This window comes from Musca autumnalis, unplaced genomic scaffold (genome assembly GCF_047663935.1).
Source record: "Musca autumnalis isolate F117 unplaced genomic scaffold, ASM4766393v1 scaffold_3, whole genome shotgun sequence".
Taxonomy (NCBI): Eukaryota; Metazoa; Arthropoda; class Insecta; order Diptera; family Muscidae; genus Musca; species Musca autumnalis.
In genome coordinates this window covers 28497387-28517113 of record NW_027411866.1, presented here as the reverse complement: position 1 = coordinate 28517113, position 19727 = coordinate 28497387, and the positions used below count along the sequence as shown (strand labels likewise).

At 35.2% G+C, this 19727-nt stretch overlaps 2 protein-coding genes across 3 annotated transcripts in view; both read left to right on the top strand.

Annotated features, from left to right (window-relative positions):
- LOC141396772 (ryncolin-4-like) overlaps positions 1-19727 on the top strand; it is a 315108-nt gene that overhangs the window by 94180 nt on the left and 201201 nt on the right. The gene's annotated exons all lie outside the window — the stretch shown is intronic.
- LOC141396777 (ryncolin-4-like) lies at positions 3972-7853 on the top strand. Of its 2 annotated transcripts, XM_073972418.1 has the most exons (6): positions 3972-4276; positions 4334-4413; positions 4504-4557; positions 4757-4891; positions 7135-7545; positions 7609-7853. In XM_073972418.1, exons 1-6 carry the CDS (start codon positions 4178-4180, stop codon positions 7742-7744), a joined length of 915 nt encoding a protein of 304 aa, XP_073828519.1. In that variant the 5' UTR covers positions 3972-4177; the 3' UTR covers positions 7745-7853. The 2 variants fall into 2 exon arrangements, with proteins under 2 accessions (XP_073828519.1, XP_073828520.1); XM_073972419.1 differs by lacking the exon at positions 4504-4557 and having other exon boundaries at positions 4120-4276.

The window sequence follows — 19727 nt, the reverse complement described above, 5'->3', positions numbered from 1 at the left end:
TTTAAATGGAAGCGTTTTATTTGAGAGATTCTATCATGAGAAAGAATATATTTATTGAGGCTAAGCGACTAATTATTTTTTAGTTTTACGTGCATTTCTAAATAAAACACTGAAACTTAATTTTTTTTAAATTATTATACCCTCCACCATAGGATGGGGGTATATTAAGTTTGTCACTACGTTTGTAACTACTCGAAATAATAATTGTAGACCCCACAGCGTGCAATTTTACATCGATATAGCCATGTCCGTCCGTCTGTCCGTCTGTGGATGAAATTTTGGGAAAATCTATTATTTGTACGTAGGACTTTTGGTATTGAAAGTGGGCTATGTAGGTCCACGCTTTCGTATAGCCCCCATACAAAATGACGCGTGACGCGTCGTCGTTTTAAGGAATTTTTAGATATTTGTCCCATTTTACCACCGAATTGGTTGTAATTTGGTATTTTGTGTCTCCAGAGGCCAAACAACATTCCTACCAAAGTTGGTTTATATAGGTCCACGTTTTGTTATAGCCCCCATATAACGCCCCATATAAAGTACGCGTCATTTTAATATATTTTGAATGTATTAGTCCCATTTGACAACAGAATCGGTTGCAACTTTGTATTTTGTGTTTCCAGAGGCTAAGAAACATTTCGACCATAAAATGTTTATATAGGTCCACGTTTTGATATAGCCCCCATAGGACGATATCTCCCGATTTTCGGTATTTTGAAGGTTTTGGCCTCATTATCACACCGAGATGGCTGAAATTTGGTATTTAGTCTTCATTGGGGATATAAAATTTCACCCCCAGAATGTTGTAGGTATAGGTCCGCGCCATCATATAGCCCCCATAGAACGGTAACTTCCGATTTTCGGTCTGGCTGAAATTTCGGAAATGGCTGAAATTTGTGGTGGAGGGTATAAAAAGTTCGGCCCGACCGAACTTAACGCTTTTCCCACTTGTTTTTTATTTGTTATTATTTCTTATGGCAGAACTACCAGGTAGTCGTATCACACCAGCTGATCGAATATGAAAAGTCAAATCCCTTTATAAAAAAAAAATATTTATATGACATAACATATTCAAATTTTACGATACCACTACCTGGGTAATTGTGCCATGTTATTTCTTAAGGGGAACAAAACGTCGTTCATTGACACTGCGATAACAATAGATATGAGAGAAGCACGCAAAATTGGATGAATACCGACCAATACGACTGTGTATAACTGAAATGCCATTGGTCACTGTAAAAATATTCTAAAAAAAATTAACGATTATTAAATCCTTGGGAGGAAATATTCTTAAGGTCATGATTACTGGTCTGCTATGTATGAGAAACATATCTTAAAAATATTCAGGTATACAGATCAGTAGTGCGATTCTCTTACTCATTTTTTTTGAGTTACCAAAGCATGTCGTTAAAATTAAAATGCAAAAATTATGAATGAAAAGTTAAAATAAAATTTAACAACACTGTTGCTATCGGTAGAATTTTACGACTACTTTCTTTTGGTCGGTAACTAACTGAAAAATATCGTTAATTACCGAATTCATAAGCATTTTAATTTTACCGTTTTTGTCGGTAATTCAAAGAGGTAAGAACGGCCGAACTTGTTATACCCTCACCAAGAGTTGTATTGAAGTAAAATGGAACAATTAGTTTTCTTTCGTTTACGAAAAGACTAAATACCGAATTTCGGGAGGTACCATTCTATGGGGGCTATAGCATAACTTTGATCTATACCGAGAAATTTCTGGCGGACAGTTTTTAAACTCAAAGAAGACTAAATACCAAACTTTTGATATTTTGGTAAAATAATGCTGAAAATAAAGAGTTACGCTTCTTTGGGGAACATATATATATACCAAGACAAGAACCTTCGGTAAAAAAGTCCCAATGATCCTCGAACAGACCCTATCCATATAAAAATTTTGAATATTTGTGTGGGTGGTACCACAAGGCCCAACTTTCATAAACTAAGTTTCGACAATATTTAGAGATCCAAAGTTTGGACCAAATCGGTTGCCACGTCTATGGGAAATCGCGCGTAACATTTTAGCGAATATTTTCGAACTTTTGTAGGGGTGGTACCGGAAGAAGTGGACCTATGAGCACCACGTACGAATTTCATCTAATATTCGAAGGAATATTACAATATCCAAAGTGTTGGCGAACGCAGTATTCAGTTCGAGCTCTCCAGCCACAACATATGCCGCCATAGGGGTTTTTTAAACATTTCGGGCTGTTTTCTCAAGAAGTATGGACTTGCCCCTGAAAAAAGCTTTTACTGTCGTAATTGAGGCAGCGAATGCAAGTTGCTTCAACAAAAATCAAAGTGATTCGAGAGCAGGTCTTAAAGTGAATTTATACAAAATTTTGTGTGAGAGGTACCCGAAGGAGTGGATAAATATAGTCCATATTCGAACCTGATCTATACCTGGTAGATATATTAGGATGTGTAAAGTATGAACCAAATCGGTGACTCCCATCAACGGTTATCGTGCGCACAATTTTTCCAAATATTTTTGAACTTTTGTGGGGGAGGTACCTGAAGGCGTGGACCGATATGGCTTATCTTCGAACTTAAACTATGTTTGCACAAAATATTACGAAGGCCATATTTTGGACCGAATCGGTAGATCCGTTCGAGAGTTATCTTGCGCTCCAACCACTACACACGGTGTCATAGGGGTTTTTTGTACCATTCAGCCTATTTTCTCAAGAAGTATGGATTTGCCCCTGATAAAACTTGTACCGTCGTATGGGGGGCAGTAAATACAAGTTGCTACAACAAAAATCAAAGCGATTCGAGAGCAGTAGTGCGATTCTCTAACTCATTTTTTGAGTTACCGACAAAAATCGGTAAAATTAAAACGCAAAATTATGAATTAAAAGCTCATAGAAAAGTTGACAGCACTCATGCTATCGGTAGAACTTTAGGGCCAAACCTGTTAGTACACCTCCTGAATCGTTCAAAAGCTGTGAATACCAAATCTCGTGATGAGCATTGAAATCGCCAAGGAAAATTATGCTATTCCCTTGTAGCAGATGGATTAGCATAGGGCGATATCTTGTCCACATACTGTTGTGCGTGGAAATAATTGTTGTTGATCCCTGTATCATTACGAAGACATTTTCCGACAACTACTATGGCGAGGTAGGCATGCCCACCACCCGCACATAAAATGTATGTGGCATTTTTTGACTGTTGCAAAAATCGATAAAAAGGAAAACATAAATTTCTTCTCTCACAATGGGTTAATGTTTAAGAGATTAGAGCTCTGTTCCAGAAGTAAAAAGTTTTTAAAATGTTTACCACTTTTACACATTTTGCGTTCCCGTACACAAAATTTATATGAAAATCGTTTACGACTTTTACCACTTTATAAAGTACGGGAACAGACCATTAGTCTGTACGATAACCCAAAAATTTGTAAAAATTCGTACAAAATTTTACTGAATGCTGTTCGATAACAAAATTATCCAGCAATAGAGAGCGAGTTTGGAGAGATTTTTAGAGAGTTTTGTGACTGAGAACTTGCAAATTTTTACTGGGAAAATTTGTCCAGCAAAAATTTGCAAGTCTGATCAGCTGACTTTTAATCACCTGTTCAATGTAAACAACTCGAAATGTTAACATTTTTGACCAAGAAAATTTCACAATTGCACTTTTTTTAGATTCTAAAGCGTTGTGGATAGGATTAAAGAATTAAATAAGTAAACTGCAATTTTAAAATTTATGTTTTTGTTCCGTTTGGTTTAAAATGTCAAAAGAAACAAAAACAAATTTCATACATTTTCGGAAACAGCTGACTTTCTTGCAAGCTTTTGCAAAATGCTGTTCGATAACTTTCTGCAATTTTTCCTGCATGAGAGAGTAAAATTCACTGAGAGAGGTTGCTGGAACTGACTGAGTAATTATTGCTGGGCAAGTAATCGTACACACCTATTATTGACTACAAGTGAAATTATTGTTTCAAGTTAAAGATAAGAATTAAATCATCCATGTCGCTTGTCTCCAATAAATTGTGACAAAGAAAGGGGCAAGTCGTTTTCATTAAGAATAAAATTATGTATGTATGTATGTAATTTGAAAACAGTGTCTTTATAAAACGGCTTTCTTTGGACGAATATGTCGTCAGTATATCTCGGAACCTTGTGATTGTGGTGTAACATTTTGCAAAATGAAATTTATTTTCACAATTTTCGTTTTTTTTCTTTTATTGAAAATTATATTCGCGACTCATGAAGTTGCTGATAATGCCACCAGCGAAGAATATTATGTAAGTGGTAATGCAAACTCACAACAGAAAATTTCCCCTTATTACGTTTATTCTCAGGATCCATATGAAGGTGAGCATATTTTATGGAGACATTTGTTCATAAAATTGAATACAATTTTGCTGGAAACGAACAAGAGGTTGGTATTCGAATGTAATTGTTCAAGTTTGCGACAAACAATACCTCTGGACCTAATCTAATTCTTCTAAACCCATATTTGTATTTTTAGACAGCATGAACAAGAAAGGGATATGAGTGGAATTATGAAACAAATCCAAAATGTGTAAGTATTGTAAGTAAGTATTGTATTTTCCAGCATAAATTCAAAATGCCTAAGTATTGGTGTTTGTATTGGTACTACCATAATAATTGAATATCAAATTCTTATTTATCATTCATCGGATAGAAATTTTTTAATTTTCTGACAAACAATAATTCTGGGACCTAATCTAATTCTTCTAAACCCATATTTGTATTTTCAGACAACATGAACAGGATAGAAAAGTAATTGATATGATGGAACAAATTCAAAGGATGGATGCTACCAACAAAAAGATATTGGAACATGTGGAGGAAGTGAATGGGATGAACAAATTTAATATGATATCTAATAACCGGTATGTATACCCGCAATATGCAATATGCCAGTCACGAAGACATTTCAAACATCAAAAATGTTTTTGTAGAACATTAACAATTGTGGGTTCATTTTCGGAATGAAGTATCTGTAAAGAGACACTCTAAGGGCCATTATTAAATGTGTTCTTTTACTATCTGATGGATTTGAAAATGCAAAATAAACTAATTTGGAGGCATTAAAAATATAATGTTCACATTGAAAGTTAATGACAAGAAGCTCATCCTTGAAATTGAATCATCACTTTTAAGTTAAAGTTAACCGGAACGCTGTGAATCTGTTCGGTAAATCCAAGTTGTCAAGAATCTTCTCCAGTTGTGGATATAGGTTCATGTTTAGTAATATCTAAAAAATTTGCAATAAAGTACGAGGAAATCGATTGACAATTGTAAAAATTAGGCCCGAAAATTTTGATTTTTAGAAAAAATTTCGTATTTGGATACAGATTTCTGTGAAGCTATGTAGACCAAATTTAAGACGCATACATATCAAATAAATCAGAATCGCGAGTTCTACAATCGTATACATGATTTTGGAAGAAATTGTCAAAAACACTTAAAATCTGGCTTTAAAATGTGAGCGTCATTTAATGGTAGATGGTAGAATGGTAGAAATTTTGAAAAAATATACATCGATGAGATGATCCTAATTTAGTTGGCTTCTATTTTTACTTTGACAGGAAAATCGTGGTTTTATCTCAAATCGAGAGAAAACAAAAAAAAAAAAAAAGACACGTTGGTTTCAACCCATTTTTTAAAACAATTTAACATAAATATAGCCACAGCTTCCACGTAAATTAACTTTTAAAGTCAATATTTTTTGCCAAGTCTAAAAGCCAAGTCATTTTTCATATACAAGCACAATTCGCGAGTTATAAAAGGGTTAACCTTGGCTACAGCTATGTTAAATTTTCACAAATATTTCCCATATACACTTTGATACGACCAAAAAATGCGTCTCATCGAAATAATAGGTTTAGATCCCAAGAATCTTGGGACAAAATGAGTTTCAAAAAATTTGGGGTCGATCTAGCAACCCATCGGGTTCAAAATTTGGCATTCGTGGTGCAATGGCATACGCACCCGCCTTGCACACTAAAGGTTGTCGGTTCGATTCCCCGGCCTGTCAAGATCAAACACTTTTCAACGGTGGCAAAATACCCCTCAGTAATGTTGGCGACATTTGCTGAGTATTGCAGCCTTGTACAACTTCTCTACAAGTGGTGTCTTAGACACGCCGTTCGGACTCGGCGATAAACAGTAGGTCCCATATCATTGAGCTAATATGAATCGGGGTGCACTCATTGATATGAGAGAAGTCGCCCCTGTCCCGCCTGGGATATTTGTGGAACAATTATAATATTTTATCCAAACTTAGTAGTTTAGGTAACCGATTTGGTCATAACGTTGCAAATGGTAATATTACTTTCAGGCTTATAATGGGTTCGAATATGGATTCTATCGGTCCACTACTTCGGGTACTTCCCACACAAAAGGAGCTCCTCTCGGATCGTTTTGCATTTTTTTCAGCAGGCTGTTTGCTGCCCCTTTACGACGGTAAACTTTTTTGTGGGCAAGTCCATACTTTCTGATATAATCGCTTAAAAGCTCCAAGAATCCTTGACATCACCAACTAATATTGCAAATCCGCAAGATAACTCTCGCAGTGAGTTTCTGATTGGTCCAAACTTTGTACATTCTATTATTTGATCTAGGGAGAAACCGATTTGGTCCAAACGTTGAACATCGTATTATTTCTTACGGACTCGAATTATTTCCGAACATTGACTACATCGGACAACTTTTTTCGGGTACCTCCCACACACAGAGTGCACTATAAGGACACGTCTGGGATCGTTTTTAATTTTTTGGCAATATTTTTAGTATGCGCCAATACAATTTTTTTTCAGTGGCAAATCCATACTTTCTGAGAAATTGGCCCAAAAAAGTAAAAAGAAAAAAACTGTAGACGTGAGAAGTAGTGTGTTTGCTTCTTTTCTTTAGGTCCGAGGCTGAAGGTATATCTCTGTCGACACCGCTGACTGATTCAGTCAGATTGTAGAATTGCAGAATTCTAGATTGTCTAGATTTCAAGTTTTTAGCTTTAGCCATTTCGTTTTGGCGTTGATCTGCCTGCCATTCAGTCAATAGTTCCCAAATTATTATTTAAAGTGATTGTGGTTAAAATTATAAAATTTATATTGTTTTTACATAATTAATGTAGGTCTATATGGACAACGATTGCAAGGAGAATGGATGGATCCGTAGATTTTTATAGAAGCTGGACCGAGTATAAGGCCGGCTTCGGTAATCCACCTTCTGGAGAGTTTTTCATAGGTCTTAAAAAACTTCATCTATTAACAACTGCTGTACCACATGTAGAATTAAAAATTGTTATCCGATCCTGGGACAATGAGGAGCGTTACGCTATTTATGATGGCTTTCAGATAGGCAATGAAACGGAAAAATATCGAATTAAATTATTGGGTGCATATAGTGGAAATGCTGCAGATGCAATGCGGATTCACGATGGACAACATTTTACCACATTCGATGAGGATAATGACGAAGAAGATAATGTAAATTGTGCCAAGGAATTTGAAGGTGCATGGTGGTTTCGTAAATGTTATATCAGGTATAGTTCTTTCATGTCATACCATTGAAATTTGTATTTATATCATTTTTAATACACTTTCAGTCACTTATTTGGACCATATCGACAAAAAGAGGATGCAAATACCACTGGTATTGGTTGGAATTATCTTGAATGGAAAGGTTCTGACTATTCGTTTAAATATGCCGAAATGCTGTTACGTCCAAAAGTAGCAAAATAATAAACTAAAATATTACGAATATATAATTTGATTTTTCCATTTATAACATCAATTGCAAATAAATAATAAAAATGTTTCTTTTTTCCTTATGCATGAATACAAACAAAAATTTGTTTTTTTTTTTCAAATAATGGTTTGAGACGCCAACTGTACGTTGTATATGTTGAGACCAAATCCTTTTTACAAACATTTTTGTCAATCTTGCCAAGTCCGCCCGTCTGAACGGTTGGTATGCATAATAACTTTTAAACGGAGTAATCGATATGGTCCAAAAATGTTACATCGTAAAATTCTATACCAAACATAGATCCCATAATAATTAATTTTTTATACCCTACACCACTATGTGGGGAGGGTATTATAAGTTGGTTTTGGCCAAAAAGTTTGTAACGCATCGAAATAATGGTCGTAGACCCATACTTATATATACCGAAATGAATGTATAGACGAGCTGAGTCGATCTGGCTATGTGTGTCCGTCCGTCCGTCCGTCTGTCCGTCTACAGGTCGCAATTTTGATCGGATCGTCACGAAATTTTGGATGTTGATGGGGGTCCCGGAGGGGAAGAAGCCTATTGATTTTGGTGATGGTCGGATAATATTTAGGGGTAGGAATGGGAAAAAAACTTATGTGGATAAAAAGACAACGTTTTTTTTCCAAAGCGAATGTCTCAGCTTCTATACGGGGTATACCAAAAGCAAAACCTGACAATAAAAGTAGAAAATATCACCTTTCTATTGATGTAAAGTAGGTTCACGTAGGTGATCAAACAACGAAGATATCACAATAGTCGCAAATAAAACCCAAATTTTCATTTTTGCGATTTTAATTATAATGACGAATATCACAGCTTTGGTTGGAGACATTCCAAAAGCAAAGCCTGGCTATGAAAGTTGAAGATCCCATCTTTACAATGATGTAAACTAGGTCGGAGTAGGTGACCAAATAACGGAGATATCGCAATAGTCGGTAATACATCCCATTTTCCACTTTTTTGGAAATCACGCTACAGGTCTCAATTTTGATCGGATCGTCACGAAATTTTGGGGGTTAATGGGGGTCACACAGATGAAGAAGCCTATTGATTTTGGTGATGGTCGGATAATATTTAGGGGTCGTAATGAGCAAAAAACTTATTTGGAGAAAAAGACAACGTTTTTTTCCTAAGCGAATATCTCAGCTTCAATATGGGGTATACCAAAAGCAGAACCTGGCCATGAAAGTAGAAAATATCGCGTTTCTAATGATGTAAATAGGTTCTCGTAGGTGATCAAACAACGAATATATCGCAATAGCCGCTAATAGAACCCAACTTTTTATTTTTGCGATTTTAATAATAATGACGAATATCACAGCTTCGGTTGGGGATCTTCCAAAAACAAAGTCTGACTATGAACGTAGAAAATCCCATCTTTACAGTGATGCAAAGTAGGTTGGCATAGGTTGCCACATAACGGAGATATCACAATAGTCGGCAATACCTCCCATTTTTTCATTTTTTTGTAATCACGCTACAGGTCGCAATTTTGATCGGATCGTCACGAAATTTTGAGGGCTAATGGGGATCCTACAGAGGAAGAAGCCTATTGATCTTGCCAGGGACGTACGCAGGGGGGGGGGGGGCAAGGGGGCCCCGGCCCCCCCCCAAATGGTTTGGTACGACAAAATTTTTTGAGCTACTTTAACAAATTATTACTATTTTGTCCTTAAAATAATTTTTGTTTTGGAAATTTCAAATGAAAGCTGATATTGTTCTGAAGGTTCCGTACTGGAAATGTACTTTATCGACAAGTTGTCTGAAGAAATATTTAAATTTTTTTGTTTGAATACCCTTTTTGAGAGAAACTTCCAGTAAAACTGAATTCCTTCTTTATGCCATGCCAGTGTTTTGGAATTCTGTAATAAAGGTTTTGAGGCTTTAAAATCATTTTGTTCTCAAAACGATTACAAATTCTCTATTGTGCGGATTAGAAGTACATAAAATTAAGTGGCTATTGGACAATATGTACAAGGGCTTTCCGTGGAGTATATCTCGAAAACCAATTAGAAAATTGATTTACTGCCTTAATAAACATTTTGTATTCCTATATCAACTTGTTGCTAAATAGTGGGAGAAAATTTTATTGTTGTGCATCATAAAGTGATAATATCAGCTATAAATAGCATGCCCATCTTAATTTTTTTTCTTTTCAGTAACAAATTTGTAGCTGAAAACAACCGTAAATGAAATTAATGCTCAAACTTTGGTTATTTGTTATTGTATTAAAATCGGCTGTTATTTGTAAAAGAAAGAAGCTTACACCCTAGATGAAAAAAATGAAAAAAATCGCATTTGTAGGGTTTTTTAGGTTTTGCTAAGGAAAATGTTGTAGCAGTGAAAATTCATGTTCTCTTATCTTGTTCTCTTACCATTTTTGAGATATAGAAATTCAAATTGGGACAATTCACAGACTGTGTCGCCTCCTTATAAAACAATGTCATGACTGCAATTTCCCAACTTAAATTTATATATCTTAAAAATGGTACAACCGTGGAAAAAATTACGAATCCCAATCTTGTAGAGAATTTCGAAAAGACTTACTGTTTTGAAGCAAATCGTGAAAACCTAACAAAAAACCTAAAAATGTGACCTGAACTTCTATATCTCAAAAATCGTAAGTCCTAGGAACAAATTTTCAAAGCTACAACATTTTCTTTAGCCCCATTTCGATAGGACTTGCGGTTTCCAAGCAAACTCGCGAAAACCTAATAATGCGAACTTTGACCGCGATTTGTTTAAAAATTTTTCTCATCTATGAAGATTGCTGTTTCAGAAACCGCAAGATCTTCCCAGTTGTAAGCTCCTTTCATTTAACGTTGGTTCAACAGCACCGTGATATTGTACCCTCAGCCGTTCGGCTAATGATAAATATTTAACACGCGTCAAACTATTTATCCTAGTTGTTCCGTCCGTCTGTCTGACTCGACATATATCATGTACCAAGAGGGTCTATTTGGGACAACATATTCGGATACATCCCTCACAAAAGTCAACCTCAGGGTAGTAGTATAAGGGCTGTTCGAGGAGCCATTGCACATTTTGATCAATGTTACTTCTTGACGTCACGTTTGCAGCGATATTGTATTTTTCGTGGGTGAGTCAACGGTGTTGTCAGAATTGGTCCAAAAGCTCTAAATCTTACGCCCACCAACTAAATTAACTACCAAAATTAGGTCCAGGTCCATTCAGGTATAGTCTGTACAAAAGTGCAAAACTTTTGCGCTTTCATCGAAGTCACATTTTTTAGCATAACGCCAACAATCGAGAAGTTGTACACCCCAAATTTTTCGAAATTATTGTCGGAAAGTTTATACGTCCAAAAAAGGAGATTAAATTCTGAAACTTCCTGGCTACAATTTACAGAAAAAAATTGGCTATGCGATCTGTCTATATATAAAAGTCTCAACTAACACAGCCTGAGGTATATCTCTGTAGGCAAACCCGACTGTTATTTTTTGTTTTCCAGAAAACAAAAGTTATGAATTTTCATAAGTTTGCCTGCGCTGTGCCGTAGGTACAGAAGGTATTGGTAGTTGGAAACCATTGATGTATCAGATAGAGTTAACTTAACCAATTTTCAGGATTTAGCTAAAATGTTGCCGAGCTTTTTTAGAGATATTTTTTCGATCATGTTTTTGCAAAGTCTCAAACAGTACTGCGAGTAGGATTCGGAGTCTATGAGTCGTAGATTGATTGCATCGCCCGGGTCTTGTTTTTTTATATACTTTTCTGAATTTTTAGTTGGCTTTCACTGACTCTATCACTTCTGGTAAAATAGTAAAGTTTTGGTGTTTTTTATGTATTTAAGGGCCATTATTATATGTTTTCTTTTACTATCGGATTGATTTGAAAACACAAAATAAACCAATTTGGAGGCATTAAAAATAAAATTTTTACATTAAAAGTTAATGCCAAAAAGCTACTCCTTGAAATTTAATCATCGCTTTTAACTTTAAGTTATCCGGAACGCTATAAATCTGTTCGGTAAATCCAAACTATAACAAAAGAAGACTTATAAAAATTGGGGTAAGAATATTATTTTCTTACAATAATACAAAACTGTTTTAATGGCACTGAAGTTAGTGTGTAATATATGTACTTTAAAGAAGAAACGGCGTTATCTTCGATTCGAACTGCTTATATCCTCCAAACACTGTATACATCTATTGAACATATTCGCACTTTTTGTATGGAAGTTCTTCCACCAAATGGATTTCCAAAATCCATATTACTGACGATATTTTCAAAAATTATGCTAATAGCCTCGAATTATAGAAAATCTTTCGAAAGCTTTCGCTGTAGGATTTAGAACCCAAAATGACAAATAAGAGCTAAAGTGGTTGAATTCTGGGCAGTATGCATTTGAAATTCTCATTCGAGAATTTGGTTAAAAACTTTTGTATGGGGACTATAACGAACGTGGTCTGATATGGTTTATTTTCAATTATAATTTTGTTACAATATTGAATATACATAACATCGTCAAAAGAAAAAAAAAAACGCCAACAACGTCAAAAAAAAACTTTAAAATAGCTTTATGTAACGTTTCACAACATTTTTAAGTTTTATGATTTTTGGTCATGTTGGGCCCCCCCCCCCCCCCCCGAAATGAAATCCTGCGTACGTCCCTGGATCTTGCTGATGGTCGGATAATATTCAGGGGTCGGAATGGGCAAAAAACTTATTTGAAGAAAAAGTCAACGTTTTATTTCAAAGCGAATATCTCCGCTTCTAAAAGGGGTATATCAAAAGCAAAGCCTGCTACTGAAAGTAGAAAATATCACCTTTGAAACGATGTGAAGTAGGCTATCGTAAGTGGTCAAACAACGAAGATAATGCCGCTAATAGAACACAAATTTTCATTTTTGCGATTTTAATAATAATGACGAATATCACAGCTTTGGTTCGGGACCTTCCAAAAGCAAAGTCCGACAATGAAAGTAAAAAATCCCATCATTACAATGATGTAAAGCAGGTTGGCGTAGGTATCCAAGTAACGGAGATGTCGCAATAGTCGGTAATACATCCCATTTTTCCACTTTTTTGGAAATCACGCTACAGGTCGCAATTTTAATTGGATCGTCACGAAATTTTGGGAGTCATTTGGGGTCCCACAGAGGAAAAAACCTTTTGATTTTTGATAATGGTCGGATATTATTCAGGGGTCAGAATGTGACAAAAAAAATATTTGGAAAAAAGACCAACGTTTTATTTCAAAGTTAATATCTCCCTTCTGTAGGAGGTATATCGAAAGCAAAACCTGGCAAGTAGAAAATATCACCTGTACAACGATGTGAAGTAGGTTGTCATAGGTGGTCAAACAACAGAGATATCGCAATAGTCGGTAATGCATCCCTTTTTCCATTTTTGTACAATCACACTACGAAATTTTGATCGGACCCTCACGAAATTTTGGGGGTGATGGGGTCTAACAGAGAAAGAAGCCTATTGATGGTTGGCATACCTCCCACTTTTCCATTTTTTATTTGCGTTGTACTGTCGATGCACTTAAATGCGTTTCAAAAAAATTGACCTGTGTTAATGAAGACATTCAGAGCAAAGGCGCCAAGCTATCCCAATTTTAATATTTTGAATTTTATTAGTCAAAAGCTTATGAACAGGGGAGGTGGTGTAGGGTATCACATAGTCGGCCCCGACCCGACTATAGCCTTGGCTCACTTGTTTTCAAATGAATATTTTGAAACAAATGAATGCTGATTTGCTAAATGTGTAAGTAAAGTTGTCATTTCCAGGTGTGGTGTAAACTGTTCCACCATAGGAATTGAATATCAAAATCACATTTTCATTCAGCAAATGTAAACTATTTTTCTAATTCTTTCTTTTACAATCGATATTAATGTTAACTTTCAGATTGCTGAAACAAGGAAAGCAATTAAAAAAGATAGTGAAACATACCGAGGAAGTGGAGGGGGTGAACAGATTTGATATGATAGCTAATAACAGGTATGTATACGCCCAATTGTTATGGGTCAGAAACAAAGGCAAAGGTTTTTCGATTATTCGCTTTTCGTGAATAACTTAAAACTCGTTGCTTGGTTAGTCGATTATTTGAGAGTATTATAAAAGTCGACTTTCGATTATTCGTTAAGCGCCGAAAACCGATTATAATCGACCACTTTCTTTCATGCGATCCGTGATGTATATATGTATATATAAAAAAGTACCTTCGATTACGCGGTTTTAGCACACCCATTAGTCAAGAACGACTACGACTTAAAACCGAAATCGGTTTTACGTATCCCTACTCCACCATAACTTGGAAGGTATAATAAAAACATTTTTATAGTGTGTTAGATTTTTTTTTTGAACATGTTGGTTAGACCTTTTTGGCACTGTGCTCCTCATATATTCTTGATCAGTTTAAAATTCTAAATCGATATAACATTATCCGTCTGTACGTTCGTCTTTGAAATCCAGATACAGCTCTCAATATTTAAGATGGAGCTTTAAGATGTTTGGTACTGAAAATGAAAAGCTTATATCGGTCCACGTTTTCATATAGCCACACCCTTTCTTTCAGAAAAAGCCTTAAGAAACACATTTCTTTCAGAAGGGTCTAAAAAAGCACCCAATCTTTCAGAAAGCGGCTAGAGAAGCCCCTTTTCTTCTATAGAAGCACCCTTTCTTCCATAGAAGCACCCTTTCTTCTATAGAAGCCCCCTTTCTTCTATAGAAGCACCCTTTCTTCTATAGAAGCACCCTTTCTTCTATAGAAGCACCCTTTCTTCTATAGAAGTACCCTTTCTTTTATAGAAGCACCCTTTCTTCTATAGAAGTACCCTTTCTTCTATAGAAGCACCCTTTCTTCTATAGAAGTACCCTTTCTTTTATAGAAGCACCCTTTCTTCTATAGAAGTACCCTTTCTTCTATAGAAGCACACTTTCTTCTATAGAAGCACCCTTTCTTCTATAGAAGCACCCTTTCTTCTATAGAAGCACCATTTCTTCTATAGAAGCACCATATCTTCTATAGAAGCACCCTTTCTTCTATAGAAGCACCATATCTTCTATAGAAGCACCCTTTCTTTCAGAAACGGTCTATAGCAGCAACCTTTCTCTCAGAAACGGTCTATAGTAGCAACCTTTCTTTCAGAAGGGGTCTATAGAAGCACCCCTTCTTTCAGAAAGGGTCTATAGAAGCACCGCTTCTTTCAGAAAGGGTCTAGAGAAGCACCGCTTCTTTCAGAAAGGGTCTAGAGAAGCACCCTTTCTTTCCAAAAGGGTCTATAGAAGCACCCCTTCTTTCAGAAAGTGTCAATAGAATCACCCCTTCTTTCAGAGAGTGTCTATAGAAGCACCCTTCTTTCAGAAAGTGTCTATAGAAGCACCCCTTCCTTCAGAAAGTGTCTATAGAAGCACCCATTCTTTCAGAAAGGGTCTAGAGAAGCACCCTTTCTTTCCGAAAGGGTCTAGAGAAGCAGCCTTTCTTTCCGAAAGGGTCTATAGAAGCACCCCTTCTTTCAGAAACGGTCTATAAAAGCACCCCTTCTTTCAGAAAGGGTCTATAGAAGCACCCCTTCTTTCAGAAAGTGTCTATAGAAGCACCCTTCTTTCAGAAAGTGTCTATAGAAGCACCCCTTCCTTCAGAAAGTGTCTATAGAAGCACCCATTCTTTCAGAAAGGGTCTAGAGAAGCACCCTTTCTTTCCGAAAGGGTCTAGAGAAGCAGCCTTTCTTTCCGAAAGGGTCTATAGAAGCACCCCTTCTTTCAGAAACGGTCTATAAAAGCACCCCTTCTTTCAGAAAGGGTCTATAGAAGCACCCCTTCTTTCAGAAAGAGTCTTTAGAGGCACCCCTTCTTTCAGAAAGGGTCTTTAGAGGCACCCCTTCTATCAGAAAGGGTCTATAGAAGCACCCCTTCTTTCAAAAAGGGTCGATTGAAGCACCCCTTCTTTCAGAAAGGGTCTATAGAAGCATCCCTTCTTTCAGAAATTGTCTATAGAAGCACCCCTTCTTTCAGAAAGTGTGTGTATATAGACGACGCGGAAAAAATTCTAAAAACACTTAACAAATATCATAACAAAATACAATTTACACTTTAAATGGAAACTCATTACCATACTTGGATATAAAACTAAAAAGAAGCAACAACAAGATAACTTTCGACATCAGGAAGACTTATTAATTATCATGCCACACATCCAAAGTCTCAAATCATCAACACGGCAACCAATTTAATTCATCGCGTTTTAAATATAATGTTTGGTTTACATTCGGCGTCTTTTCGTGATTTCGAAGGCGTTTCTTGATTTCGCGCGGAATCAAGCAAAAATTATCATGATTTCGCATACAAAAATGAAATCATCTCATTTCGTGATTTCAGCGAAATCAACATCGAAATCACAGTACACATGATATACAACCCTGTTTTTGCCTGAAAAAATACCAAAAGTTGCAACACTTTTCACGTATCACAATAAACAAGGTAGATGGTCAATTGCTGCAACAAAAAATTTTAGTATCAAAAATTTTAAACAATGTGAAAAAAAATATTAAATTACTTTGTTACAATGCTATTTTTCATTGTGTTCTCGTACTTTTTTAATGGTAATGTTAAAAAAAAGAGCGAATTGTCAAAAATTGCTTCCCCATACAAATTTCTTAAAAAATAGGGGAACGAAAAAATTACGGAAATTGCAAAAACTGCAGCAAATCAACGTATCAGCTATCGTATTTAGATGATAATGAACATGTTGCTAGTTTCTACTATGCCAAAATTGTATGGCAGAAAACAGGAGAATAGGGTGTTATTCGGCGCTATTTTTGTTTAAAGAGAAGTGCAAGTTTTGGTAGATTTCGGAGTACGGGAACGCATTTTTAGCACTAAACGGGAAAACTGCTGCAAGTTCTGAACACAACTTTTATCTATCAAAATTTATTATTATGATGTCTCAACGATAAAATCATTTTTTATTTTTTCATTTGTTAGTACTATACACAATTAATACGATATATAGATAATTTTACGATAATTTTCGAAATAAAGTTGTAACGTTCTATATTGTCGTATATTTTTGATGACTAATTCAATTAACAACTTGTTTTGAAAATTCATGTTCGATAAAATGCGCATGTGCATCTACCTTGATCATTGTGATATGTTTGAAATCAACAAAGAAATAAGTGTAAACTCCGGGATGTATTTCAGGATTTCGTGAAATCCAGTGGATTTTAGAGCGCAAGTGTAAACTTGGCATAAGTGGCGATCAATTTCACCACAAAAACACCATACTCATAACACAAATACTACAAAACAATAGCTTTCCAAAACAAGTTATTCGCACGTTGATTGATGAATCTAAACACAAAATTAGAAATCGAAACAAATTAACAACTACTAACAAAACCATCAACATAGAAGAACCAACAATTTTTTACGGTGTAAAATACATTCCTGGCCTGTTTGACAGTCATCAGCTGAGGAAAATAATAAACGATAGAAATGTCAACTTTGCATACAAACCTAACAGAACATTACAGACTATATTCACCAACACCAAAGCACCTATAGACAAACAACAACAAAACAACGTTGTGTATCAGATTGAATGCAAAGGTAACAAAGATGAAAGCTGTAATAGAATATACATAGGGACAACAAAAAGAGCGCTTAACATAAAAATGGGGGAACATAAAGGAGACATTGAAAAACAAAAAGCAACAACTGCCCTTGCACAGCATTCACTAAGCACAGGCCACACTCCAAACTTTGATAATGTCAGAATTTTGGACAAAGAGTGGAATGAGAAAAAGAGATTACTTATTGAGAGCTTAAGAATACAGCAGAACCTAAAGAGAACAATGAATTTGAAAGAAGACACCAACAATATTAGTTCAAGTTAAATAAACAAGTGCAATAAACAAATGTGATATTAGCTTTAAGTTGTGTTATGTTTTTTATGTTTTATTCTTAATATAATTAATGTAGCGCTTCTTAAACCCAATATTGTAAGTTGTTAATTTGCCTTATAATTCTGTGTTTTTGTACTGATGAAAATTGTACAATTTTATTTAAATAGACGAATTCCCCTGAGGACGTCGCCAAAAAAGTGACGAAACGTCGGGAAGAAAGCAATAAACAACTTGACCAAAAATCATGAAACTTAAAAATGCTGTGTATCGTTACGTAAAGCTACTTTAACGTTTTTTTTTTACGATTTTATGTGTATTCAATATTGTCACAAAGTTAGAATTGAAAATAAACCATATCAGACCACGTTCGTTATAGTCCCCATACAAAAGTTTTTAACCAAACTCTCCAATGAGAATTTCAAATGCATACTGCCAAGAATACAACCACATTAGCTCTTATTTGTCATTTTTGGTTCTAAATCCCACAGCGTTAGCTTTCGAAAGATTTTCTATAATTCGAGGCTATTAGCATAATTTTTAAAAATATCGGCAGTAATATGGATTTTGGAAATCCTTTTGGTTGAAGAACTTCCATGCAAAAAGTGCGAATATGTCGAATAGATATACATATATAGTGTTTGGAGGATATAAACAGTTCGACTCGAACATTACGCCGTTTCTTCTTTAAAGTACATATATTAAGTATAGTACACATTGACAAGCAAAACTGACAGTCATCGAGGTCTATTTCGTGAATATCAAAGCCTAACTGAAAAATTTCTTTTGTAATCTCTAAATAATACCATATATATTGTATTTCAAAAGTTTTTAGCTAAATAAAAGTTGTTACTTGCCGGAAAATTGTCCTAAAAGTACACTGACTGTCAGTTTTGAATGATAATGTGTACTCCCCTTTACACACTAACTTCGGTGCCATTAAAAAAGTTTTGTATTATTGTAAGAAAATAATATTCTTTAAGTGCATAAAAACACCAAAATTTTCCTATTTTACCAGAAGTGATAGAGTCAGTGAAAGCCAACTAAAAATTCAGAAAATTTTATCGAAAAAAGAAAAAAATGCAGGAGCCTGGCGATGCAATATACGACTCGTAGACTCCGAATCCTACTCGCAGTACTGTTTGAGAGTTCGCAAAAACATGATCGAAAAATATCTCTAAAAAAAGCTCGGCAACATTTAGCTTTAAATAGATTAAGTCAAAAAACTCCATCTGATACATCAATGGTTTCCAACGAACAATCCACAGTGGTGGCACTTACATGGGAAGGTGTATTGGTATTGGTCCATGATTTGGTTTACTCCCCTATGATTTTATATATCGATTTATTTGGGCAGATGTCAACCAAATATTCTAAGCGACTATGTTCTTATAATGATCTCAGACTTCAGAACACCATGTTATAAAGAAATGTCATATCGGTCCACTTTTGACCACAGCCTCCATATAGGGTTACCATCCTTTTCTTGGTACTTTATAAGATTTAACCACATATGTTTGCAGAATTACTGGTAATACAGTAGAACTTCGATAATTCGTAATTCAAGGGACCAGCAAAATTTTACGAATTATCGAGGATTACGATTTATCGAGATTACGAATTAACGAGGTTAAAATAAAAAAAATACGAATTATCGAGGTTTTTCATTTATTGAAAAAAATATATAAAAATTCAGAAAAAAGAACAAAAACTGTATTTCATATAGCTTAAATAAGTATACTTGATTTAAAAACTAAAATAAATGAAATTAAACATGAAAAAAGTCTGTGATATGAGGCTGTTTAAGGCTATTTTCTCGTATTTTATCTACTGAGTTTTCTATATGTACTAAATACTTAAATAATGATTCGTCAATAGCATGATTTGATAAAAAAGAGCGTAGTTTTTGAATTGATGATTTTGCATCTTTATGTGTCACAACTTTTTGTTGATTGTCACCATCATCGTCATCACTTTCTTCATTTTCCCCTGAAACTTGTTCCAAAATATCGTCATCTCCCAGATTTCCAGTAACACCAACGTCATTATCCACATTTACGTATTCTTCAAAGGT

Excerpts from the sequence above, each read along its gene's own strand:
- LOC141396777 (XM_073972418.1), top strand. The coding sequence starts at position 4,178 with ATGAAATTTATTTTCACAATTTTCGTTTTTTTTCTTTTATTGAAAATT. Across the intron at positions 4,414-4,503 it reads TTGCTGGAAACGAACAAGAG|ACAGCATGAACAAGAAAGGG; the intron begins GTTGGTATTCGA and ends TTGTATTTTTAG. Across the intron at positions 7,546-7,608 it reads TTTCGTAAATGTTATATCAG|TCACTTATTTGGACCATATC; the intron begins GTATAGTTCTTT and ends ATACACTTTCAG.